At 45.1% G+C, this 26,037-nt stretch overlaps 1 protein-coding gene across 1 annotated transcript in view; it reads left to right on the forward strand.

Annotated features, from left to right (window-relative positions):
* Positions 1–25,329, forward strand: part of LOC146204798 (nose resistant to fluoxetine protein 6-like) — a 65,646-nt gene extending 40,317 nt beyond the window's left edge. Inside the window, exons 2-15 of the mRNA XM_084586560.1 lie at positions 2,888–3,099; positions 6,803–6,917; positions 10,606–10,693; positions 11,748–11,848; positions 14,410–14,589; positions 15,080–15,173; positions 15,307–15,402; positions 15,891–16,056; positions 17,076–17,155; positions 17,221–17,343; positions 17,751–17,871; positions 21,229–21,421; positions 23,343–23,485; positions 25,041–25,329. Of these exons, the coding sequence (XP_084442686.1) occupies positions 2,888–3,099; positions 6,803–6,917; positions 10,606–10,693; positions 11,748–11,848; positions 14,410–14,589; positions 15,080–15,173; positions 15,307–15,402; positions 15,891–16,056; positions 17,076–17,155; positions 17,221–17,343; positions 17,751–17,871; positions 21,229–21,421; positions 23,343–23,485; positions 25,041–25,295 (1,967 nt within the window). The 3' untranslated portion in view covers positions 25,296–25,329. The remainder of the gene's footprint in view (positions 1–2,887; positions 3,100–6,802; positions 6,918–10,605; positions 10,694–11,747; positions 11,849–14,409; positions 14,590–15,079; positions 15,174–15,306; positions 15,403–15,890; positions 16,057–17,075; positions 17,156–17,220; positions 17,344–17,750; positions 17,872–21,228; positions 21,422–23,342; positions 23,486–25,040) is intronic.
* Positions 25,330–26,037: the final 708 nt, after the last annotated feature.

Below are 26,037 nucleotides of genomic sequence, written 5' to 3' on the forward strand. Positions count from 1 at the left end.
AAGCTTCCCCGATGTTGGTGAATTCAAAATTGCAGAGCGGAACGACAAGTAGTTGGTGCCGCTTTTTGATGAAGCAAGTTCCCGGAACCTTGCTACCTCATTCTGAATTAGTGACGCTCTAAAATACAGGAAGAACTACTTGTCAGTAGGAGCACAGTTTCTTCTGGTAGTTCCTACAAGTCTTCGGCGTCCAGCGCATCCTAACATCCTACGTGTAAATAAACCTCGTAACAATATACTACAGGTAACCTAACTCTGCACAACTAACACGTTTGTGCGAAACCGTTGTGAAATACTGCTGTAAGCTAGCGCTTTGAGGCAGCAAACCTTGCTTTATTTCCTTTGTTTCAGGACGCCACCTTGTTATTCCCCTTGGCCTTTTAATGCCGTTTCTTAAGCGCAGAGTCGAGAAACAGTTTGAGGAACTATATTTCTCAACTGCGAACTAGATTATAAGTTAACCTGTCAGATACGGTCGATTGCCAGCTGCTGGCAGTGAAGGATGTGAGTGTGAGTGCCTAGAGCTGCAACAGCGCCGTACCAAAGGCCAGCCAACTAGCGTGCTCGAATCCAAACCTATGTTGCGTAGAGGAGGCGCCTGGCCACCAAGCGTGCTGGCTCTATAGAATGTGGGGCACAATTATAGCCCTATATTTAATTACACGCCTTGTTTTTCCTTTATGACTCCTTTTAGACCACTCACGAACACAACGGCTACACCCAGGTTGCAAATGAATCTATTCCTGTCTCGTTTTCCTGTCCAGGAGACATGCTCTGAACGGTGGGGCCCATTACTGAGCTCCTCTCGAGTGACAGTGTCACTGCTTCCTCCTCGCGCGCGAGCCGTGTTGTCGTCCCGGTACCCTCGTGTCGGTGCCGCTGCTACGTGTGCGCTCATTGTAGTACCCTCATACTCGCTCGGGCAGAACGGTTTCGCGCCTTTAACGCAAGCTTGGTCGTTCCCTTTTTAAATGATGTTGGCTGTTTCTGCAAGTTTGGAGGTGCGCTCGCTCGAAAGAGACAGTCGCGTTTTAATAAACACATTTCATGACACCTGCCATTATTTGCTCGGATGCAAAAACCATTGACGCTATCGAGTTTGGCTTTTCTTGGAGGACAGGTTTCATTAGTCGAGCTCCCCGCTTTTTCGGGGCTCCGACAGAGAAATTCGCATTCATATCGTGCTAATCTTATAGCAGCACAGTAAGTACAAGCGAAATCAAGTGATACTTTATGCAGTAACCGAAAATCTTACCAATGATACCGAAGAGCACCTACCTCGGTGTCTCTTGCTCTGTAGAAGCTTGAAAGCTCAGCCAAATTGGGAAAAGCGAAATACTTTCGGTTCAGTAATCTCCCTTGCGCTCAAAACAGTCGCTTTTTAACTCCTCAACTTTCTTTAAGAAGGAAAAATTCCCGGAATGGAACGTCGTTGGCAGATCTATGATTTCAGGGCTTCGTTTCCTCTGCTACTAGAAAAACCACTCATCACGAAATAATATGCGATTTCTTATTTTATTTTACAGAGCAATCAAGAGTTGCGGCGGAAGCCATGATGAAAAGAGCTCAGGTTAACGCTGCTGCGGCGAAAGTTAGTGCAGAAGCGTAGTTGCATACCAGAGCTCGTCCCTACCCCCCCCCTCCCCCTTCACAGTGGACAGCAACAGAGTAGCAGAGATTTATTGTTCTTAACACCTTGCTAGAAAACTTGTGGAAAAAGAATAATAGGTCATTCCATCCCAAATGCACCAGAGCTCGTGCACGACTTACTCAGATCTTGTCGAAAAATGTTGTGCTTCTGTATTGAACCGGCCGAAGCAATTACCTTTAAATACTTTGGCGAAAAAAAGTTTCTGGTCATGTTACAGTTCTAATTTTTCAGACGAGTGTAAAAGTTGCTCTCACTGAAAAATTTACAAAAGCAGGAATATTTAAAATTTTTGCTTGAAATTTTTCAAAAGATAATGAATATGCATTGTGGTCTTTAAATGCAAAGCAAACGAATTTGTGGTGCAGAGTTACTGTGTTGTTTCATTTCGTTATTTCTCTCTCGAAAAAAAAAAAAAAAAACATCGTTCTTGCAGTTTTTTAATACACTTTCGCGACATTGGCGAGCAACAGCATATGAAATTTCGCCGCTTCTATATGATATATGCCCTCTCATTGAACGGTTTTAGCTGTAATACAGTACAATGTATTTCAGAAAAGAAAAGAAGTGTAAACTTAAAAAAAAGAAAACGTGTTGTGCCACGTTTGCAGGCATAAATTTCGTGCAGAGCCATTCCTCGTAAAAATATATATTGTATCTTACTTCATAGTGATCTTCGTCGAAATTTCGCTGAACTATTTTTTTCGGATCCTTTTTGTTTTAAACTAGAAAAAAAAATTAAGGTTCAGCGCCGCACCTCGATCCCTGGTTGCTTCGCACTGTCACTGCACTGCAGAAAACAGCCGTGGCGTCGCTCACAATTTTATGTTGAGTTTACACGAGAAGTCGTATTGAAAAAAAAAAAAAAAAACATCAAATGATTCGCGGGGGCTCCTTTACGGTCTACTTTCAGCTGCTTTCTCTTTTTTTTTTTTACTTCAATACGAAAGATGGACAGCTTTCTATTTCAAGTTATTTAAAATCAGTATAGCCTTTCTCCTCTTGTGTGCTAGTTGTTATTGAAGGAGGAAATAAATCGCGAGCACTGCGTAGACGAAATCTGATTTAACAACACCGCGCGAGGATGCCACAGTAAAAGCAATAAATAAAACTACGAGATAACTTTACGGAATAATTTAGGACACATAGAGCGAGCGCGAGCCGTACAAACCAAGTATACATAACATAGCCAAAAGCTGGTGTGTTCGTGCATTCGTCGTTCTCTCTTCCTTGGTCCAGTGCTGGATGCTTCAGGCAAGGTGGCGTCCGGTCTGCTGATGGGCACCATTGGAGACCTGGGCAACTTCGACGAATGCCTGGCTACCACCGTGGAAAACATGTATGGCGAGACAGACTTCACAGGCCGCTTCTGCACTGTCTACATGAACTTCAAGAACAACACATTCGTCACCAAGATGGTGGCAAGGTTCCAGGAGAAGGGGTACCTCAGGGTCAGTGCCGTCAGCGCAGCCAGAGGCGGCCGCCTCGTAATGAACAGTTCACCGCCTTTACGAGAAGCTTGGGAGGCCAAGGTGCCCGAGATCTAAACTAAAATATGTCCCTCACACCGGGAGCCGCGCCAGCATAAGCATTTGTCGGAGACTAATTGATGTCTGGCGAGGCTGACCGCAGTCAGTGGCGTATGTCACGTCACGCAACAGGGCTTCACTGCGCAAAACACAGCCGTGCCTGCGGTGCGTATGAAATGTTTAGCTCACGTCGGCACATTTAGAATGGTTAAGGCAGTTAGAGAGAATTAATCTGCTTGCTTTCTATTCATGTCACATGACGCGATAAACACCACTGACTGTGTGTATGCAATACATAGTTTGAGATTAGTATCAAATAGGGCCAATACTGGCAAAACAGCCTATATAGCATCTCAATAACCCAAGCTGAAACATTCAGCTATCGATACTCTGTTACCTCTGCAACCGAAAACAGCAGCGAATTTCCCATTCAAAATGCGCCGTGTACTCAACACTTAAATTGAACTTATATCGTGCAATCCTATATGCGTATACTACTGCACGCGTTGTTAACTTGATACAAGAACAAGCTGAAAGGGCGTGTAGCTAACCTTGCCTGCTCGAGGTCAAAGCGTTTAGCGCTGACGTTTTATCGATTTCCGGGGCCGCTTTTAAACACCCGAAATATCGGCTTCCCCGATCTGCTTCGTCATTTCCGAGGGAACGAGTCGACGTCCTTGCTGCCGCCAAACGGAAGCCGAGTCGTCTCGCAACCGCCTCCTTGATCCTAAGGCGTTTAACGTTGCCACAAAGTGCAGGTTGTAACTAAATTATGCAAGGGTATCGGTAAAAAGAAGTTTCAAGCTCCTTATAAGGCGAACACGATGTCCGTAACGAACAAGCGAGACCGCACGTAAGAGCCCTGACTGCGAATAATAAAGAGACGAGCGCAACCAACTGTTGCCGCCTCGTCTCTGGCAGCGAAACGAAAACGAGCACCGTGCGTAACGCACTAGCCGTGATTAGAACGCAGCCTATACCAACGTAACTAAGGAAACGCGCGCATCTTATTCTTTTTCGCGTCGCAGAACAAAGGCGCTGGTGCTGGCGTGTATAAGATGGATGGTGTGACTTGGCAATTTAGGCCGCGTGACGGCCGCGGGGCAGTGTGATTAGGCGGCCACGAAGTAGTATTAAAACACGTGCGCGCGCACAGCGGCTACATAGTCCACGATTCGCGGCCGTGACTATATAGTCTCCCGAACTCTGCAAACCAAGAATTCAGCAGCTCACGCAACTTATTGAGCTCATTTATTTTTTTCGTTGTGCTTGTCGGCACTTATTCCTTTATTTTTTCTTTCCATCTTCTCTCTTCGTCCGTGACAAAACAGAGAGGCAGGGATAGGGAGGGCGCGCAAGCATCTGCGAGCGGCAGCTTATTATCGACATAATTGTCAAAGAAGAAGCTCACCGTCCCATCACGGCTGGTTTTCTTTAATTCAGCAGATCGCGTGCGTTGTCCCTCCTGCGGGCTTAGGGCGCTTGGAGCTCCTCCAAGTTGAAACCTCCCTAATGAGCCTCGAACTGGACGAGTGTTTTTCCCGAAGGACGGCTGCACACAAGCAAGGCTTGTGAGAGCTAGCAAGCATGTCCTAGCGTATACGCCTTTCTTCTTTCCGCGAGTCTCTCGTGCGGCCAAAGCGCCAATGCTGCTCTGCTGTGCATCGTGCACTGAGGACCACCGTGGCGCGCATGCTGGCACGCACAGTGTTGCGGAGCCGACGCCCACAGAAGGCTTCCCTTACCGGATCTATTTCGGGTTTGGCTCCTGCGCACACCACCACCCTAATCTTCCTACAAAAGTTCCAAGATTATGTTCTGTCATTCGTGCGCCGCTGCGATCCGAAAGTGTTCCGCTGAGTTCAGGTGACGCTTTCTGCATGTGAATTGTCCCCTAAACGCGTGAGCGGGACTAATGGGCTAAGTATAATGTGTTTCTGGGAAGACGAAATAAACGAAAAAAAAAAAATTATTTTTTCAAAAATAGAAAAAAAAAAAAAGCATTTGGAAGAACGAACTCTCTGCCGCGGAGGACACAATATGTTTGTAAGCTTCCCTTATTAGCCGATTAATTAACTAAAACACTGTAATTACCTTTTTTAATTGTCGCAGTTGGGTGCTTTGTCCCAGTGGGAGTTTGAAGCCGTGAACAAGACGATGCCGTATCAGTTTTCCGAAACGAAGAAAAATAAATTTTCTAAACTCCTTCAGCGCCAGTGAATCTCATGCTGTTCTGCATACGAAACCGAAACTAAGCGCAAGAAATGAGCAGGAAACTCGGTACAAAAGCGAATTCCGGTAATGGCGTAAGCAGTGGCAACAGCGCTAACCACGCTAATTTCGAGCTAAGAGCGGTATTGCGTCACATGTGCATTCTTCTGCCTCACAACTTGATGCATGGGAAAGGTCAGCCATTGCCAACTGTGTGGTCTTTATCTTTAGGAGAACAGTGCAAGTGCATGACTCGTCAAAGTAAAAGCAGGCAGTTCGAATTTGGCGCCGTTGCCACGGAGTCACGTCATCACCGGACGTCGCTTCTGCACTAAGCTTCCTGCGCCTCCCTTGCGCTTAGTTTCGTTTTCGTATACAAAAAAAAAAAGAAAAAAAAACATCAGATCTTCTCGCGCGATTAGTTTTTCTTAGTTTCAGAAAACTGATATGGCATCGCCTTGCTCACGACTTCGAACTCCCCATTGGAACTGAACGCTTAAATGCGATAACTAAAAAAGATAATTAGTGGGTTCTAGTTAATTAACTAAACAAAAAAGGGAGTTTTGCAATATATTGTTTCCGCCGCGGCAGAGAATTTATTCCTGCGGTGCTTTTTTTCTATTTTGTACCCACTATATTATAAAATTTGCTTAGTTTTCCCTGAAACACCCTGTATACACATGAATACATGGATACGTGAAAGATAGCCGGTGTTCAACCAAAGATCCGCGCAGAAGGCAATGGGAAAAACAGGCTGCCAAACGGCGCAATCCTGTAGAGGCTGCAACAATCTGTATTTATTTCAATTTAATTTCTAGTGAATAATAATGTTCTGCTTCCCTCGGGCAGCTGCTACGCGTCATTCCCGGCCTGATAACTTTTGAGCGCTGTGGAATTCCACATACCGCTTCAAATAGTAAATATTTGCATTGTGAACCCTTTTACTATAATGTAGATAGATGTTTAAAGATTCTCTTAATCTGCGAATCAGAGGGCAGTAATTTTTTACGACTTTGGCACAAGATCTTCCTTTGCTTATTTTGCTAGTTGAGGACAGGGCAGCTCATTACTAAGCTCTCGCTTAACTACCTGGTTACCGACTGCTAATTTTCTGCCATAAATGCATACTTACTTTATCTATAAAGCGATTAGACTTCAATAGCTACCACGTCCTCCTGTCAGTTATTTATTTAGTAGCTTAGTTATTTGACAAGTTTGCTTCCGCACTCCAAACATAAAAAAAAAAAAAAAAAAAAAAAAAAAAAACTTGGATAAGCATTCTTCGCTGCAAGCCCTAGTAATTACTTACCTCAGCAAGGAATTCATTTTGTTGTGGAATGAAATTGCAAAATGAAACTGATCAGACCTAAATGTCACCGAGACTAACCCAAAGTGTTTGTCTTTTACGACGCAGGACTACAAGAACCCCCTCAACTGGATTCAGAACAAGATGGCCCATGGCGTCCGTCAGTCGGCGTGCATTCCGTCTACTTGTTCTGCCAAGGACCTCGCGTACATCATGAACACACGTAGGATACGCTGCTTACTGAGCTAGTTTTAAACTAGTAGCTTCTTGCACCTGTACTACTCACATTATCATCTAATTTGGTCATTTGAAACTAGCCGCTCGTAATCCACTGATAACGAAGCGATTGTCATTGAACGAAGCGCCATTAGAAACAGACAATTGAGAAATTATCTCGAAGCCACAGGGGATCTTGTATTCTCAGTGTGTCACGCCCTGTGAAACAGACAACAAATATCACCATTCATGCAGCACTCTAAGTCAGAGTGTGTGACTTTGTGCTTATAAAATATGCCCTTGCTCATTGTTCTGTTCGAACAGCCGCCATTTCACTCAACGTTAATAGAAATAGTTTATATAGAAATATGGTCAGTTGCCAAACTGGGAGCTGTTTCGTGGCGCCGCCGTCACCGGCTGATTTGAGTGTCGCTGCAGTCGAACCAGGATCCAGCCGGTCCGATAGGTGGCTGGACTCGTACAGTGCGCGCAGCATAGAGTGCAGTGTGCTCGCGACGCGGTTGCTGTAGTGATCGTTGTTTGTGCTGCCTATGCTTTCATACAGAGTTTACAATGGTCAAGCCGGCGAGCTGCGTGCTGGGCTGCGCGAGCGGTTGCTGGAGCAACAACACCGCGAGGCATTTGTTCTCGGCTCCACATTACGCTGGCCTCCGTGCATCATGGGATCGCGCGATTCCGCATGTTGACAGAAAGCTTTCTGTCAAATCACGTGTTTTCGACCTTTCATTTTCACGAAGATATACTGAAGACGTACACTCATGTTATCAATGGCAATGAATTGAGAGGGGTAAATGAAGCTTTGTTGAAGGATGCGCAACGTTTTCCCTCACCTGTCTTCATACCTATCGAAGCCGCCTGCAAAGAAGCGAAAACTGCCAGACAGAAAGGTACAGTCATGGAAGAAAAACGAAGTGAATCCGGGCTGTCACTCTGAAGGAGCATCCCTAAACCCTCGTCCCCACGCTGGCGAAATATAGCGGAAGGTGACGGCGGAGGCAGCTTTGTGGCATTTTTTATGCTAAGGAGCTGAAAGTACTAAATATATAAATAAGTGTGTCATTATCTTCTAACTGAAAAGCGCTAATGTGTTTCTGGAGTACTCAAGGACCCTACGATCTACTGAACTACTGACTGACAATTAGTAAGTGGTCGAGCGACAAACGACCGAAAACGTGCCCAGAGATGTAATCCGTTCGATTGTGGATCAGCTTTAGAGCAAGAAGCTACCACGAATAGCATGTTAGCTGCACTTTGTACAGCTTACAGTACAAGTAAGGATGTTTCATTTGGTAAAGCGAATGCATTTTTACACAAGATTTCTGTCCGAGATGAGTAATGTGAGTCAGAAGGAATAATTAGATCTCGGCTGCTATAATGTATGTATTCATTGTAAAGTGGAAAAACTACTGTGAATAATTTGTATCATAATGTATATGGACAGCTATGAATCAATTACCTCTGTATTTTTGTCTGCAGCAACGCACTGCGCGAATGATCACAAAATAAATACTTGCGACGCTGTCGCTGGCCAGAGACGATAAACCGAGAGTAGTGAATCCCAAAAAAGACTAAACTTTATTGTCGCGAGTTGTTTGCGCCAGAGCTCCTCTCTACGCTCCCTCTTCTTTTGCGGGAAGAGAAGAACAGACAACTCTCGATGCTGAAGGAGTTCGCCGCCTTCGCGGCTTAGGTTGCGCGTGGCGCGCGGATAAAAGTAACTATATGCTCATTGACAAAATTAGTGCTGTGCGCATAATCCGCTTATTCCAGAAAACCACACAACAGACATCGTACTTAATCGTGGTCAACTTTAGATTGCCGCAAATGCGGCCTTTGTGCTGTGAACATCTTGCTAATTGGTCGTTAAGCACATATGCGGTGGCGCAGAAACAGCATAAACACGTGCCAGACCTTTGCACTGACCTAAGCTTATTAGTGACCTTACTATCAGCCTTGCTATAATCTGACCTGCGCCTTTAGTGTAAATGTGTTACATATGCCACTTTGGGGACGAAGCTCGTACAACCGCGTTCCATTCAAAAGGTGACCGCCGCCCATGTCAGCCAGCGTTGGCTGAGCAACGATCACCTGTACAGCTCAAAGTTGCTTCAGCAGAGTTTTGTAGCATCGTCGCCACACGGGGTTCAGACTTGACTTCTTTCCTTAGCGTAAATAACGGTAAGTGCGGCATTTGGGACGCTAGTTAATTTAGCATTCCCGAAGACTACATGCTTCGCCGAACGGCCGGTCCCGCGGCGTCTGCTAGCGTTTCGACGGCGACCTGGAGCCGAGTTCGACGGCTGCGCCACCTGGCGTTAAAACTGAGGCGCCAATTCAGCAGCATGCAGAACCCGGATAGTTTGGCAACTGATCTTAGTCATTATCGTTGATTTCACTGAACTCCGAATGCTTCATAATATCTGTGAGATTTTGAACCCTTAAATGAACTTGGTATCTGGTCATGATTTCTGCCGTGCTTTCTCTGGTTACGGTAGTGTGGGCTGCATGGTATTTGATGCTTACGTCCTGATGCAACACGCGGGATGTAAGGGTCGCATCGACTGTCACTGGACTATTATAGACCACGTGGTGTGCGCTGACACGGAAGTGTGCACAAAATTTTTTTTTCTTTTTTGTCGTTATATTCCATCGAATCGCTGCCGCCTCGGCCGGTATTCTATCCTGCGGCCTTCTAAAGTTTTTAAATATTACCAGTTGAGAAACTTACCATAGGGCCCAGCTCGGTCAAAGTTCGTTTGTTTAGGGATAGTGGCGGCGCACACGGTCGTTAAAGTAAACAGTGTCCAAGTAGCAAATTTTAAGATTGTTGAAAAATGCACAGCAATCTGGAAAATAATATAAAATTAGTTGAAAAGGCGTGGTAGCCAACATTTTTAGACGCAATAGCCACAGGGATACTTAAGAGGTAACAGAAAAAAAGAAGCGCCTTTCAGAACGCTAAGACGACAATGACAGATTATTTTATTGGTCACTTGTAGATGGCGGTTAAGCACGGGAAACCTGCATACTAACACTAGCCAATTTCTTTTTAACGTTTAGTTTCCCAACTGGCATGATCAAAGAATTCTGGCAACCTTGGGACCAGCAGCCGAAAGCAGCAGCCAGTCACTGCAGCGAGAAAACCTTCTTTAACAGCTTTTCATTAGAAATATCTAGTTGTGTAGAGAAATCTTGATATCGATTGTAAAACGTCTATAAAATGCCCACCCAGAATTTCGAACCGGGCAAAGGTAGCGTACATCTATAAAGGAAGCTTTGGTGGCTTAAAATTTCCGCTATTCGGAACAGTCTTACGCAACTCAGTAACATGACAGCCGCGGTGACGTGTGGTTATTCAAGGACACCAGTGGCCTTTCCTTGCGTATTAAGCGTTACGCTTTTTAGAAGCGGACGTTTAGTCTCGTAATCACGCCACACGAAGAGGTTTGAAAGGAACGAGAAGCATAAACTAAACGAAAACTTACCATGCACCCGCTGTCGGCGCGTGAAAGCAGTGCTTTGCGATTACGGAAAATAGTGCGTGCCTGTTGACCAGGCGCCTATTTCGCAACAGCTTTTCTTGTTATTCGTTTTTATTCGGCCAAAACTTCCTTCTGGGCTTCTCCTGGTGGTTCCAGGAATTAGTTCCTGACAGAAACGTCCTTTCTTTTCAGTTGGCAAGAAAATAGGAATGAAAGCCCGCATTCGAGGTTGCAAGGCAGAAGGCGAAACAAAGATCCTCGGATGGCAGGCGGGCATACTGTGAGTTCTTTGGAGCATAACCTCGGTCAGCGTGCAACGAGCGATGTAGTGTTTCAACGCGTTAGCGTTAAAGGGCCCATTTTCCGAACAAAAGAAAAGAAAAGGCGTCGGCATTGTCGGTGTTATGAGCGAAAAATCACAAGCGTGCTTCATGACAGGTTACGGTAGTTGGCAGCTGGCATGGTCGTACATAAACTAGTCGTCGGGATTTCTCACGTCATGAGACCACATGACATCGTCGATGACATGTCACATTATGTGGTAGCTTACGGCTGTTGGCTAGCGAGTACATGTGAGATGACAGGTGCCCCAAATAAGGAATTACCGATTACGTGAAATTCAAATCCCCCCCCCCCCCCCCCCCCCCCCCCCCCCCCCCCCCCCCCCCCCTCATCTCTTCTTCCACCCCAGGTCAGGCCACCAACCGGCGAAAGATACGCAGAAAAAGACACATTTATTGCAACAGCGCTTCTTTTACACTATTAGGTGCGCTCTTAGTGAGAAATCTTGAGGCTAAAGGCTCATCATGACATCATTCAAGACCAAGGGCCTTGAAATGCTCGGCGAAGATTCCGTCTTGCGGCAAGGAAACTTTCTGCTTGATGTGCTCTCTAGCGCTCCGCTACGCGGGGCATTCAGAGAAATTCATTCCGCTAGATATGAACACTGTGGTCTGAAGATGTTTGATGATGGTTGTAATTGCGGAACTTTGTGAACTTTGTCCAGGGTTGAATGCATTGGAGTCCTATTCGAATGCGTTGTAATTAAGCGATGACGTAGATAAAGAGGTATAATTCCGGTTATCGTTGAAATGCAAAAGGAATGTTTATTTACTTTCATGCAGCACGAAAAATGTCGCCTGTCAGTGATTACGTAGGAGCACACTTGGAACAAAACAACAAAAGAGTGATGTTAGTCAGCTGTCAGTAGGGTGATAACGTCAAGAGGGCCGATTGTGGTGTTAAGCGCCAAGGAAGTGACAGGTTTAAAGAAATATTTAAGTAACAAATAATAAATGCATTTTTTCTTTTCTTTTTTTTTTATTGCCATTTAGATACACCCTGGTCACCGTAGCGATTCTCGTTGCAGCTGCAACAGCGGCTGACGTTGCGCTACGAACTGTGCTCAAGAGCAAAATGAGTAAAAAACCGAAAGGTATGTGACAAATACATGCCGCACATTTGAAAAGGGGACAATGCCTTGTTGCATGGAGTAATTATAGCGGAAGCTATTTGTATGGCTAACTCTTGGTCATGGCGAGACCTCAGTCTTGGTCGAGAGCCGCAGCAGTTGCTCATTTTTTCCGGAACGAATATTGCACGTAACTTGTGTCGTCAGCATTGTGAATTCTCTTTTTTTTTCTCTCTCTTTTATTGGTTCGTTCCATGGAACAAAAACACAGCTTTAGTACAAAGTGAACAGTTACACAGATTTAGCCCCACTTGTTCCAAAATTGTAACCTAATGCTAGATTTTCGTACCTTTAAATTCTTGTTCGACAGTGACGCCAAGGCACGAAAACGCTTTTGAAGAACATATTATGAAAATGTTGCTACGTTCTCTTATGTGCACACTATGTCGTAATGCCACATCTCTCTATACAACCATCAACACCTGTTTCACCGCCCCCTAAAGAAATATCTAGGCAAAATAACATTTGTTGCCGAAGCTACCTCGATGCACTCTTTCAGTTGAAAGCAATCATTGCTTTAGATGAGGCACCGAAAAAATGTAATATTTACAGGTGCGAGCATTGGTAGGCCAAAAGACGTTCTCCTTAAGTCGAGCTTTGTGGAAACGGCCAAGGTGCCTCCAAATCAAAATCACTTTTCAATCGAATTTCGCTGCATCCGACGATCGTGCCGTCTGAAGTAACAATGTTTGGACATTCGATCGATTAACCATTTCAGCCTATTCACTATCAACTCCGTTTTCTCCTGGCTTGGTATTTGAGAAGCTCTTGAGGAACCTTTGTTTGTGCATTAAAATCAGGAGAGAGAATATAATTTTTACCATTTTTAAATGTGCCAAGCTTCCATTGGGCTACAAAATGCATCGACATGGTTCTCGCTGAAGCCGGTAGATAATATCTCGAGAACTGGCTTTGGAGAGGAAGCTTCCGCAAGTGAAATGAGACATCGATACTCAACCCCTGCAGGAGAGGTTCGATATATCAGCAGTATTTTCTTACAACTTGGTTTGTTGTCACTGGAAGAAGCGGAATGAAGCAAAATTAGTTCATTTGTGTAATAGGCCTCGTGGCTGATTAGGTGAACGGAACTTAGCGTAATGAATGCGCTGTTGAATTAAAAGAGCGTACATCATGATGTCGATATTATCTGCGATGCATTTTATGCTTGTTTAAGGAGCACAGCAAAATGACCTGGTAGACAGATATTTACAAATTAAAAGTTCGTTGGTTTGGATTACCAGCGAACTCCGCCTGCCTGAGGATTGGCCTCAATTGCTTTGTTCAATAGTTTTGCTTCCAACACTTGGAATAAAAAAAAATGATCTAAAAAGCATCCAGGAGCAGAAGGGTTCGCCACGTAGTGGCAGTAGTAGATATAAAGCAAAAAGTGAAGGCAAATGATGCCAGCAGCGGCATTAGATAATACCTTAAACGTCCTAGTTATTGCTTGCAGAAATGAAAGGGACAGGGAGGAGATAGCGAGGTGAAGTACAAGGCGGAGCGGTAGCAAGAAAGGACAAGTGATAGCTACGAATTTCGAACATTTCAAAGTTCTCATATGGCAATAGTGGAACCTTGGAAAGACGCACGACTCTTTGTACTGACAACAAAAAATTGTTGGGGCACTTCAGGTGCCCCCAATGTGTGGTTAATGCGAAAGCCTTGGAGGAATGTTTCGGTCCAATCTGTAATTATTCTTGAAATGCATGGGGTTGACCTGGAGCAACCCCCACTTCGGAGGTTGCTCCAGGTCAGTCCGAAATTTTGTGGGTGAACCCTAAATTTTGGTTTGAACCACAGACTGGCACTGTAAGACTCACATATATTTCGTGTGAGCCAAGAAGCCATTTCGAATTTGGCGGAAGGTCCTGTTTGGTATTCGGAGTGGTGACGTCGTGGCCCTGGTTATCCTATCCGAGTATCTGGACGCCTACGCCGAACCTTTTGGCGATTAGACTTGCAGTGTTTTTGTATATAAAAAAAAAAAAGTAGAGAGCAGACCCGTAACCGATCACGATGCTGCGTGATGAAAGCCTAGGGGTTTCGATTTAGTACACAGCAATTTGTGAGTGTTTTAATTTTTCGCAAGAGATATTGGACACATTAGGGACGCTTCATCTGCAAATAGCCATCTGCAACGTTAGAATGTCTGTGCATGTTCCGAAAGCAAGACAAAAATGCTTTCTTGAGCAGTCTGTTTTGCGATGTGAAAGCGAGAAAACAATGCTACATACTGGTTTCAATATAATTTATAATATACGTGTCGTGCCTGGCAGGCAAGTCCAGGACGAAGGAATTAAAAATGAAGGCCCTGAGCAGTGCCTGCATACGGGAATATGACGAACAATGCATACGCAGAGCACACATGCATGCTGTTAGCACACTGTAGCAGGAAGCGGTACTATCGAGAGCCTTGTAAGTATCCTGTGCGTCACTTCTCGTCCCGATAGAACACTGACAATGGCACTTTTTTCTTTCTTAAAAAAAAAATGTGATATGTGATTTCTATTCATTTATGGGAAAAGGCAACCTGTACAGCGTCCTCTTTGGATTCTCGATCATTTCCAACACCGAGAAACTACTCAAGACGGATCCAAGTGACCCTGCCGACTCAAAGCTAAAGTTTATTCACGGACTTCGCTTCTACAGCTCAACGTGGGTCATGCTGGGCCACGCTTTCCTCATCGCGGACCCAACAGCCACCGGTAGCATCAAACTTCTCGATATTTCTCGCACAAATCATGTACGATCGGTGACAAAAGTCTCTGGATAGCGCCATTTTTTTACTGGAAGCGCGATAATTGCATTATTTTTCTAGCCCACAGGAGAGAACACGAGTCCAACTTCCCCATTCATAAGTATGGTATATGAAAACACTGGCCGATAGCAAAGCTATGCGCTTTGCTTGCCGCTCGCTTGTTCCAGAGGCTTTTGTCCCCGACAGTACATGAGAAGAAATTAAAAATAATGAATTGTTCGCGCTACGTAAATATCATTTGGAACTAGGTTAACTGTCCTTTCAAAGGTTGTCATATTCCACAAAATTCTTTCATTTCCGATAAAGTCATTTACGAGTAACATTGGGAATGAAATGAAATAAAATTTATGCTCTTCCTGATAACACGAAGTGAAAGCGATAAGCCTGTTTAGAAAACATAGTGTATTGACATTGCCTTCCAACTGCTCTCTTCTCAGGGTCGTTAATGAATGTTGTGGATCTCGTTGAAGATTTTCTAACGACTCTGATAGCAAATGCTTTCCCATCGGTGGAGACGTTCCTTTTCATCAGGTACGTTCTAAGTGATGTACAACTTCTGATTCTCTTGAACGTAGTTGCCAAAGTCATTTCAAGTCGGTTCTTTTTTGCGGCGCATTCGTTCTTTAATTTACAGCGTGTGCCTTTTCTTTCCGATTCCTTGCAGTGGCTTTCTGCTGTCATATAACGTGCAGAAAACATTACGGAACAAAACGAAATTGATCTTCTGGGTGCCACTGATCGTTCTTCGTCGCTATATCAGGTATTTGTGGGACTTCTTTGGGCACTAGCGATATCTATCAAACTGAGGGGGGGGGGGAGGGGGGGAGGAGGGGGGTATCAGATGCCGCTTTCTAGCTTAGTGCACTAGCTTAACGATACAAGGATTAGTTTAGCTTCCTGCCTCTTATACATTACGACTAGGATTTCGGCCATCTGCTACGGGTGTAACTCTTTCTTTGTATATGGGCGCTAATATCCGGTTATCTATTCATCGATAATATATCCAGAAAGATTGCACCACTAAAATTAGTTCATGCTTTAATAAAGAGATTTTTTTTTTTTTTTTAAAGAGAGAAACTTACAAATTTAAAATGTACGGCCGTGTTAACAAAGGAAGCGCTTGCTTTCTATGTCAAAGTACTGCTTTGTGTGCTGTAGAATGTCAAGGTGAAAAACCTGCGAATAAGACATAGGGAGCTGAAGAAACGTCTTGGACCACGCGGGGCTTTTGGGTCGGCTGCCTCGCAGACTCACAGTGCCGGCCATGTTCGTGGTGGGCGTCTGGCTTCTGCTACCGCTCATGGCAGACGGCCCCGTGCTCAACGACTACAAGGCCACTTTCCTGGACACTTGCCAGCGGAGATGGTGGACAGTTATGCTGCACACCAACAACTTTTCTCCTTTCCTCGAGATGGTGAGTCAACACCTGACATGTGCCATTTGGAGTAGAAGGCATTTAGACCTTGCTTCAGCTGACCAAGCAGCATGCACGGGCCTGTGCCAATTTGTGCTTGTTGGCATGCGCCTGGACATCTTTTTCGCCTTCCCTCCGCCAGCAAGTGTAGAAACCGTGAGACGTGAGGCCGAAATTAATCGCGGCGCTATATGACGCATGATTCGCATCGGCATCTATGCCGTTCGCGTGCGCATCATTTTTCATCTGCTGACCAGCTCGTTCGGACCGATTCATCCGGAGGTGCTCCTTTTGTCACACATTTACCTATCCGTCCGCAGCATATGGTTGCGCAATGTGCGCGTGTGGGGTTGACTCGATATCTATAGTATCAGTTGTCGCGGATCGCCGCCACGTGTTCTTCAATATTTTCGCTTTTGCTGTTGCACCGATAAAGTAGATGCAGTTAGATAGTTTCTATTATTAGGCAGTTACAGGCATTTGGAATGAGCTTTCGCCAGCAAAGTATTCGGGTGTGCAGGTTAAGCTAGCCTGCGTAGCAAGCATGCAAAGAGCATAAAAAGAAATGTCACAAGAATCTTTGGACGTATGGATCGCGAATCACTGCCCTCTAAATATGTTCTAAAAAAATTAAAATAGAGAGAGGAGGAGAGAAAGAACAGTCCTTGCCGCTCAAAGTCCACTTTTAAGTACGCCATTAGTGCTTACAACTGCGGGTCGGTCCCGTCATTTTCACGCGCCTTCTTTGTCCCTGTTGTAGTCCGTTCCTTCTTCAGTGGCATTTAAGATTGTTACAGAAACGGTCCAAGCCAAACTTGGGCAATTGAAGCTTCTTACTAACATTGAATAGCGAAGTGCTTATTTAAGTTTGCACAATTTACGGTGTTTTTGTTAAAGAGCTAGCAATATAGCTTTAGTTACTGCTTGCTAGGCCTAGTTAGATCTTACTAACCTTCATGATAACTTTTTTTTTATTTTTTTCTTGTGAGCAGCGCATCAAATGCCTTCCTTTATTCCAGTGCCTGGGGCACCTGTGGTACATTAACATCGACTTTCAGCTCTACGTCGCATTGCTATTTATTCCACTGGTCATGATTAGGTGAGAAAAGAGCGAGCCCCTTACCGAGTGCACCGCGTAAAACTTCTTACTCTTTTTCTTTCTAGACGGCCCTACCTTGGAGCCCTCCTCGCAGCCTTAGCGACGGTGATATCTTCCGCGTATACCGGAGTAGTAAGTTATTTGAACAACTACCAGCCCGCTGTGATCTTCACGCATACAGACGTCAGGTTAGCACTTCCTTTCATTTTACTGCACGCTAGCGCAGCGCTTGTTTCTCTGTTACGCCATCAATATTTCGTTTGTTCGGGTGTGGAAGCTTTCCCAGGGGTCCTCCTATTTCTATTTATCCTATAGCGCGTATGCGCGCGTTGGCTTGCATGCACTGACGAGCCGATGCTCGCGTATACGACGAGAAGACGACGTGGTCTTCGTGAGGTATATTGATAAACAAGATTACGAAAGGTTTCACATTCGGCTGTATAACACCTCGAATCTCTGTAATGGCATTTAATAGCTCTCTCTCAGATATTTCGGAAGTTCAGCTAGCCCCTTGACCCCCTTTGTGGCGCGCGTCAGAATAACCAATGTGGACACTCCTGTCTTATTTTTCACAAACTGTGGTCATTGCGCGCAGCTACACCATCGGCACTGCTAACCAGATCTACTTCAAGCCCTTTGCTCACGTCGGTTCCTTCTGTATCGGCGTGCTGCTCGGTTACTACATCTACGTCGCACCCAAGATGAAGTTGTCCAAGGTGGGTGCGCCATACAAGGCTCTGGCTTAAAAGTGATTGAAAGAAAGCATTCACTAGGAAGCCGCCTGCTTTTTGTTTTGCTCCACCATTCAAGAACGAGCCTCCGTTTATCATCGCTCCTACTGCTAACATTTGTTTGCTCAAAACATTTCCTCACCTCATAATATTCCCTCGAAAACGAAGGGACGGGGGGAGATTTCGTGATCTTATAACTGAGGAGGAGCAGCGTTGAGACAATTTCCCGTCTGTCGTCATTCGCCCTATGTGGTACCAAGGCAGCTTCAGCTCAGAAGCTCACGAAAAGCGCTCTTTCACTGAGTGGACTCTTAAAGTAACTAAGAACCACCGAGCAAATGTGGTAAAGGCCCATTCTCTTCCTTTTCATTGCTAGGAATTGCAGCTAATCTCGCCGTATTGCCGTCGACCTCTCAGAATTCAGAGTGAAGGGTCCATTATTCCTCCGAGAGAAAGCAACTAAGCATGGGTTACTCTTGGGGGACATGCGTCTTTCTTGTTGTTCTAGACTTAACTATAGCAAAACAATCAAATTAAGTGGCGTTTCCTTGTACGGGTGAACATCGCTGGATACAATGTGACTCCTTGAGTCATATCTGAAAAGCACATGTGCAAAGCTTTTAGACTACGCGTGTTTTCCTTTTCTTCTTTTCTGCGAGGAAATATTTTTATTTCGCTATACATTAATAAGTCATTCGATTGTTTTTACAAATAATATCACTCCCTAATATCATGCGCTTGCTACATGTTGTGAACATTTACTTCGCCAAGTTTGCCGCCGTGTTTCTGCCACGCTGTTAGTAATATGCGAAGTCAGCTATTCCGACTACTCTGAAACCGCTTTGATTGTGAAACAGTAACATTGCAATGCACCAACCTTTAAGTACCCCGCCCGCCTTTAGGCTCTCTATTTTCTTTTTTATTTTTGTGAACCTCGACATGTAAAAAGGAAAAAAGAAAAATCGAGATTATTCATGGAGTGACAAGAAATATGAGTCGTTCATTATTTAGTCCAAAATGTTACGGCACTACTCGTCCATTATTTTTAGGTTGCTGACTTCATTACTTCCCTTTCTAATGCAAGTGGTTTCCGCCGGATCGCGATACAGTTAAAAAAAGAAAAAAAAAAGGAAAAAAAAAAACAGAAAATCGGCGTCACTCATTTAGCGTACCAAACTCGGTCATTCCTTCCTAGTGGTGACCGCAAACACAGCCCCTTACATTTTCTCGAGACCTGTCCGCCATCCTTGACGCCCCTACCCTCCCTCCCGGTAGCGCGAAGGACGGGCGCGCAGAGCCAGAGAAGTCCGCTGAAGAACACGGCCTTAACCCTTCACTTTCCTTTTTTGTTTGTGATTCATATGCAGGCGGGCATTGTTACCAATCTTCAGGCAACACCACCCCACTTAAGGAAATGTTGATGTCCTGCTCAGATGCGAAGTGGGAACTGAGCCTCGATTTTGTTCTTCAAACGCTCAATTTGACTCAATTTGACTCAAAATATATTTTTCTCTGTTTCGAGCCTTTTGTTGGGAGCTGCGAAACCACCAACGTGGAGAAACTCGGAGGAAGATTAGTCGTCTGTTGACTACACCATGGGTTTTGTTTTCCCTGCTACGATCGCTAATAGCCGCTGATGAAAATGAAATAAATGTTTTGAAGGAATGCTGAGGACAGACTGAAGCTGGCCTGCAGCGATAGGCTAGCGCATCTCAGCAACAAAAACGTTACTTTTACTGAGAGCGGATTTTTCATAAGCGAGAAGAGGCCGAAAACTTGAACATGGGCGGCGACGCTACTAAAACATTATCTAAGCAAGCCGTGGGGCCTCGTCAGTGCTTTTGTTTTTTCTTCGCTACACCTCTATTCTCTTCTAAATATATAATCACAGAATTCTTTTCCGTGTAGGCGTTACAAGTTTCCATCGAGTAGCGAGGACAATATTTAGATAAAACTATTTCAGCAGTAAATGCTTTCAGACAAACAGTAGAAAAACTAGAAAGCGGCAAAGAATAGGTTAATGCCATAAAAAAAAAAAAAATGGATCGAATTATTGATCCTCAGTGCCAATTTAACGCTCGTTTTATGCTCTTGAATCCGCATCTTTTGTTTTTTTGGCCTCAACCGCAAAATGCACACTCAATAACGATCACGCAAAAGCGCTCAATGCCCCCAATGGCAAATCCCGTGGAGCGTTGTTTTGCGGCGTCCCATGACGCATAGCAAGGTGTGTACGAATGCAACGTAAATTTGAAATCTCGTCATCCGTGTCATCATTCCCAAGCTTCTCTGCGCTTCTTTGAGGCTATGAGGGAAAATCTGACATTTACTCGACGATGTCATCATCATTTTAAGTTCTAGTGGGAAAAAAGCTGACATACTTTACCTAAAAGCATCATACATTCCAATCCTTCAATCCTGCTGATTTATAAAAAAAAATATTTAAACTTCTCCTTAAGCGCCGCCTAGCGTCTGCAGATGGACACTGCAAGGGGGTAAGACTGAACAGAAATAAAGTGATCGTTATATCACAGTGACTCTAGTCTTCGCCGACTACGTGCACGTAGTCAAGCAGAATTAATTATTTAATTATTTAGCAATCGATGTTCATGTAAATATTTTTCATTATTTATTCATTCTTGAATGGCTTTAGATATAATGGTGACGTTATGAAGTAGTAATTGTCAAAAAAGACTCGAAATGCACATCCCTACAATGTTCACCTCTTCAAATCATTAAGTTGATGTGGACGCGACTGCAACGTGGCACTGTTTCGTCGCACACACGCGCCAATTAAGCCGTCTTCTCTTTCCGTCGAAAGCCTTTTGCGCGAGGGACCCAATGCGAATCATGCGCTAGAGCAGCGAAATGTGAAACTGGGGTATCAAATTCTTCGCTGAGTCAACGCCAGCAACAGAGCTTGCGTGAGGCTTTCGAGGCCAGCAGCCAGATAGAACAATAATGGTTTGAGTCACTGGTGATTCGTTTGCATTCTTTCCCATCATTCCTTCGAGCTTGTGGTTCTACCGCGGCATGTGAAGCCGTAAGATTAGTGCTCGACTGTGCACCTCACACTTCCGTTCTTTTCACCTGTGAACATCTTTATGTCAGAAAAGTTGCCGAACAATGCACGGACAAATTATTGCGCATGCGTTGAAAGCGCTCACCGAGGTGTCTCACGAAGCCTGCGCCTTCAGAGCCTAAGTTTCGGAATTCAACGCAATTGCATTGGAAGACGCCGAAATTGCGATGGATACCGCTGCTGGCCACAAAGCCATGTGGTGGCGGCGTTTCAGCGGTTGCTGGACATTCGGCTGACGCGCCGGTTCCCCATGGTCGCAGCCCGTGCAGGTGCTGTGCTGGTGCGCGGCGACTGCGTGCAACCTGGCCATCGTGTTCGCGCCGCACAAGTGGTACACGGATCACACGTACTCCATCAAGCAGCCGGAGTGCCTGCTGTACGCATCCCTGCACCGGGTCGCCTGGACGCTGGGCGTCGCCTGGCTCGTGTTCGCCTGTGCCACGGGACGCGGAGGTAAACGCAGGTTGCGTGGTCCACGGGACGCACCCGATGCCGCCGAAAAGCGCGCGTGGGTTCATTTAGGTTACGCCGTATATTAATAATTCAGTGTGAGTGCTACGCAGAAAAAAAAAAAAGAAATTGCAGATGCACCCACAAAACGCCGCGGGTGAAAGAAACTGTTACAGAAATATGTCCCCTGCCGATTGTCATACAGACTCACATAGCCTTTTGTTTTCAGGCGAAACTCCCCGATTCTTGCACGCCGAATAGACACCCCACAAATTTAGGAAAAACTGATGCATTCGCTCTTAAAGGTAGACAGCGTTAATGGTTCTCGTCTGCGGCTTCCCCTTGCGGATCCTGGTTCGCCTCCATAAACTTCGTTTCTCACTTGAACACTAATTCCTTAATTTCTGTCTCTGCTATCACTTGCATACTCATTACTGTACAGCCGTAAGCTACTAGATTAACCACTTTAACCAAGGCTTACGAACGTGCCTGCGTAACCTAGGAGTAGCGCGTCGGTCCAAGGATCGCGATGGATTCGACTCCCATCTCACCTCAGAGCAGTAGCCAGAGTTGGCAGCCTCTACCAACTCGGCCACGTTCTGCGGCTTCATGACGTCATGCAACCTTCCGACCAATCAGTGCCCAGTCATGAGGTATACACCTGCGACTGAAACTTGCTAGGGACATGCTCGTCATTTTTTTCACTGACAACGCCGGTGCTAGATTTTCTGGAGGACGAGACCAATAAAATGCTGTCGTCGTAAAAATGAAACAGAAAAATGGAGTATATAAACGCTTCAATACTGTTGGTAAACTTGCGTGTGACGATAAGCATCTCCAGACGTACATGTCATCGTTATTTGCAGTCTCATTGGATAATTAGTGGGTTTCTAGCAGAAATCCTTGTTTCACTGGAAACTGAAGAAAGCGAAATAACACATTTGTCATGGTGCTACATACACGGAGAAGTCTGAACGTAAATGCCTATTTTGACAGTTACAAAGTGGTACGAGGCGGACGCACAGAAGGGAAAATATATTCCAGGGAATGGAAAAGCGAGGCTATTCGAAAGAAGGAAAGGTGGCGTTGTGGGGCTCGAGATGGCAATGATTAATGTACGCAGGAAAGGACGGATATTGTACCTACTTTAGTTTTATTTATTTTTACATCTCTATACGCAACTGCAGACATGTCTCGGTCAAATAACAAATGAATGGAAACAAACAACATTCATACATCCGTGGAATGCTTTAAAAGTGGCCGAGAGGAAAAATTGGGCTCCAGGGCCTTCCTGTTCAGTCAATATCACAAATCTACGCAAACACATTGGATGTTTCGGCGGAAGCTGCTATCACACGAGGAACAAGTAGTAGACTTCAGGGGTTGGGCAGTTAGCGTTAGCGTTTGGGTGCCATGACTATGAAAATGGTTAAGACTGGCTTGTTGCATTGAGACCTGCCACAGTAGTTTCTATCTCGTTATATTTTCAGGTCCACTTTTCGGGCGTGCATTGTCAACTTTTATTGCTAAAGCAATACTACTCGCACTTTAAAGCCTTCGCGTGACCCGACCGCAGTTACGTCTAACCCACGTGACGCTGTGACGTCACACCCCCCGTGGGCTAGCAGGAGCTGTCAACTTGGGTGTTTCGTTGCACAATGGACGGTTATGTCAGAATCAGCCTGCTAGGACCCTGGCATTCACGTTACCCCTATAGGCCACTAAGGCACGTTCATATGGGTTGGTTAAAGCGGGGCTTTATATGTGGGCTGAGGAAAAAGAAAAAGAGAAGAAGAACGCTCGGTCACCCGCAGCTAATGCTTTTGCTCAATATTTGGTGCAGCAGCGTCGAACCCTTGTAATTTATTTGTGACGCCCCCTCTAGTGCAGCCGTATTCAGTCTAATTTATCCCATTGTGTGCAGGCATTGTAATGTCTCTGCTGTCATGGCCGGCACTGGTCCCCCTCAGTCGGTTGTCGTACGGGGCGTTCCTCTGCCACGTCGTCATTTTGCTGGTGCAGATGATGACCAACCGTGAGAGAATCGCCTACACCTACATGGTCAAGGTACGCCGACCCAACGCTCAAGCGGTGCATCGTGAATGAATCCACCTGGCTTTTCCTTCTTCAAGTGTGCCGTACTCTTCTGAGACACGTAGAGAGTATAGAAGCTCTGTATCTTAAGATTTCGTTCCTATAGGTTTTATTTATGTTAACTACATATTCGGTTAAACACTGTCTTGCAATCATCTGTTAATTGATTAAGATGAGCTGTTAGCTTCACTGTTTCGTATTTTCAGCATATAACTCAAAGGATAGTTTTCTTCTTTTTTTTTTCGTCGATACAAAAAAAAAAACACACACACACACAAAAAAAGAACAGGTAGTGAATCTGGTTTCACGCGTCTGTTCGGAGGAGAAAAGCGAAAAGCCAGCGGAACCCATATTAATTCTTTGATGCCAAAGTTTTACCTTTTTGTTCAAATAAAAGCTGAAACTTTAGACAATAATTTGCAATGCGTAAAAGAACGTAAATACGGTGTCATACAAAAAATTGCTTTATTTGCAGCTACACAATGAAGAGTTCCTCCTCTAGATTTTTTCTTTTTCTCCTTACAACTATTTGTCAGGGTTTACAGATGCAGTTTAGCTCCTTTGTACGCTTAAAGAATGATTGAAATAAGGTATTTGTGGCTGCGCAACGTACTGCCGGCATGCTAATAATTACTCGTCGTTCATCTTTCTCGTCAGCTAGCGTACGACGGCTGACCAACCGGCCTCAATCAGGGCGTTACTAATTTGAAAGGGCCGCATCCTAAGGTAGAAACGGCAATGTCAAAGCGTGCGTAGTATGCGAGCAAGCAATTGATTTTAGGGGTTGTTGTTCATCATTGCCGTTTCTACCTTAAGATGCGGCGCTTAAGATGCGACGTGAGTAGTATGCGAGAAAACAAATAATTTTAGGGGTTCTTCTTCATCAACACTGGAAATTTAAGGGCTAACAAAGACAGCGAAGTTTTATTTAAGGTAGAAATTCACTGACTTCTATAATACTGACTCCTTTTTATTTTTTTCTCCGTTAATCTTTCTTCGCTAATAACCACATTGAGTGTTTCTATAATTGCTTCCGGCTGTTAAGGAATGCATAATAACCGCGATATCTGCTATGGCTCTAAGATTGACAGGGATCATGTTTTTGGCGTTATTTTTATACTTGTCAAGCCCTTCACTGATGCCTCACTTCGTTCATCCAACGTAAAGTGTTTCCCAATGAAGCGTAATAAACAGTTTACAGGACAAAATGCGCGAAATAACGCTCTATTCCGCTAACTTGTGACGAGGCATATGTCAGGTTCTACTTACCTTACTAATTTTAGTGAGGCTGTTGATGACTCGGGCTTGCTCATACATGATTAAATGCCCGAACTGCGACACGAGAAGCGACACGAACAGCGCTCGTGCCGTCTCGTTCGTTCACTAATATTAACGTCACAATTATTCGTGCTGTTAACGGGTTAAAAGGTTCGACAGTCGCGCAGGCTAATATCTCAAATACCCAGCCCATTTTTCAACCCCTTCATTCAATATCATGGCACCCGTGCCGTCTCTTTTTCTCTCGAAGACCATGAACTACCTGGCTGTGGTGATGGCGTCGTACCTCTGCGCGTACCTGCTGTACCTGTTCTGCGAGGCACCCGTGGCGACGCTCGAGCGCACGCTCTTGGGAGGCATCGGGAACCCTCGTCGCAACGGGCCCTCCTCGCGTCTCGCTATGGTCGTACCCAGGGCGGTGGACCACCACGCCCATCACGGCTCCAGTCTGCGTGAGCTCCCCGTCACACCGCCCGAGGAGAGCTCCCAAAGGAGTCATCTCTGACCGCACGCTGCTGCTCTCCAGCTAGTTCTTTACACATGCCAAATAGATGCGCAAAAACGCCAAGCACATTCGCCGCGTAAAAGCGAATGCTCGTCACCAAGGCGTCAGAGCGCGGCGTGACAAGTATTCCGCGTTAACTGGTTGCGAGGCCTATTTTGGCTTCAAAACTGTGATTCCAACTGCATCTTTTTTTTTTTTTTTTTACCAGCACTGAATGTCAGTTAACGAAAACATGGTGGGTGAGTAAGCCTCGATGCGATCGATAGGCCTCTCATAATGTCGCGCAGAGCATTTTGGCTGGTCTTTCGATACATACATCCGGCGCTTTGCGATTGAATCCCGCTTTGACTCAGGAAAACATCACGAGAAGTGAAGGTTTGATAGAAGACAGCTGTTTCTAGCTTTGGATGTTTGAGCATGGGTAGGTCGGGCTGTCGCGCGCGGCCTTTATTTATAAGCCACAATCCTCGTTCCACGTGCGTAACACACGACTAGCCTGACTACGCTTAGCTGGACAGCAAAGCAGACGGGATTCCGACTCGAACCTCTATTGGCTGAGAAGAAATGTTCCTGTATGGGACGTCACCTTGTTTAAAATGCGTTTTTTTATGACTGAAGACTGAGGCGATGGTCTTAAGGAAGTACAGGTACCCCTACTGGTAATTATGAAGCACTATATGCAAAATAATGCAGTATCAAGATATTCCGTCAATGCATTAATTTATCTCATGACAAACAACCA

This window comes from Amblyomma maculatum, chromosome 1 (assembly GCF_055883805.1).
Source record: "Amblyomma maculatum isolate TAMU_Amacu chromosome 1, ASM5588380v1, whole genome shotgun sequence".
Taxonomy (NCBI): Eukaryota; Metazoa; Arthropoda; class Arachnida; order Ixodida; family Ixodidae; genus Amblyomma; species Amblyomma maculatum.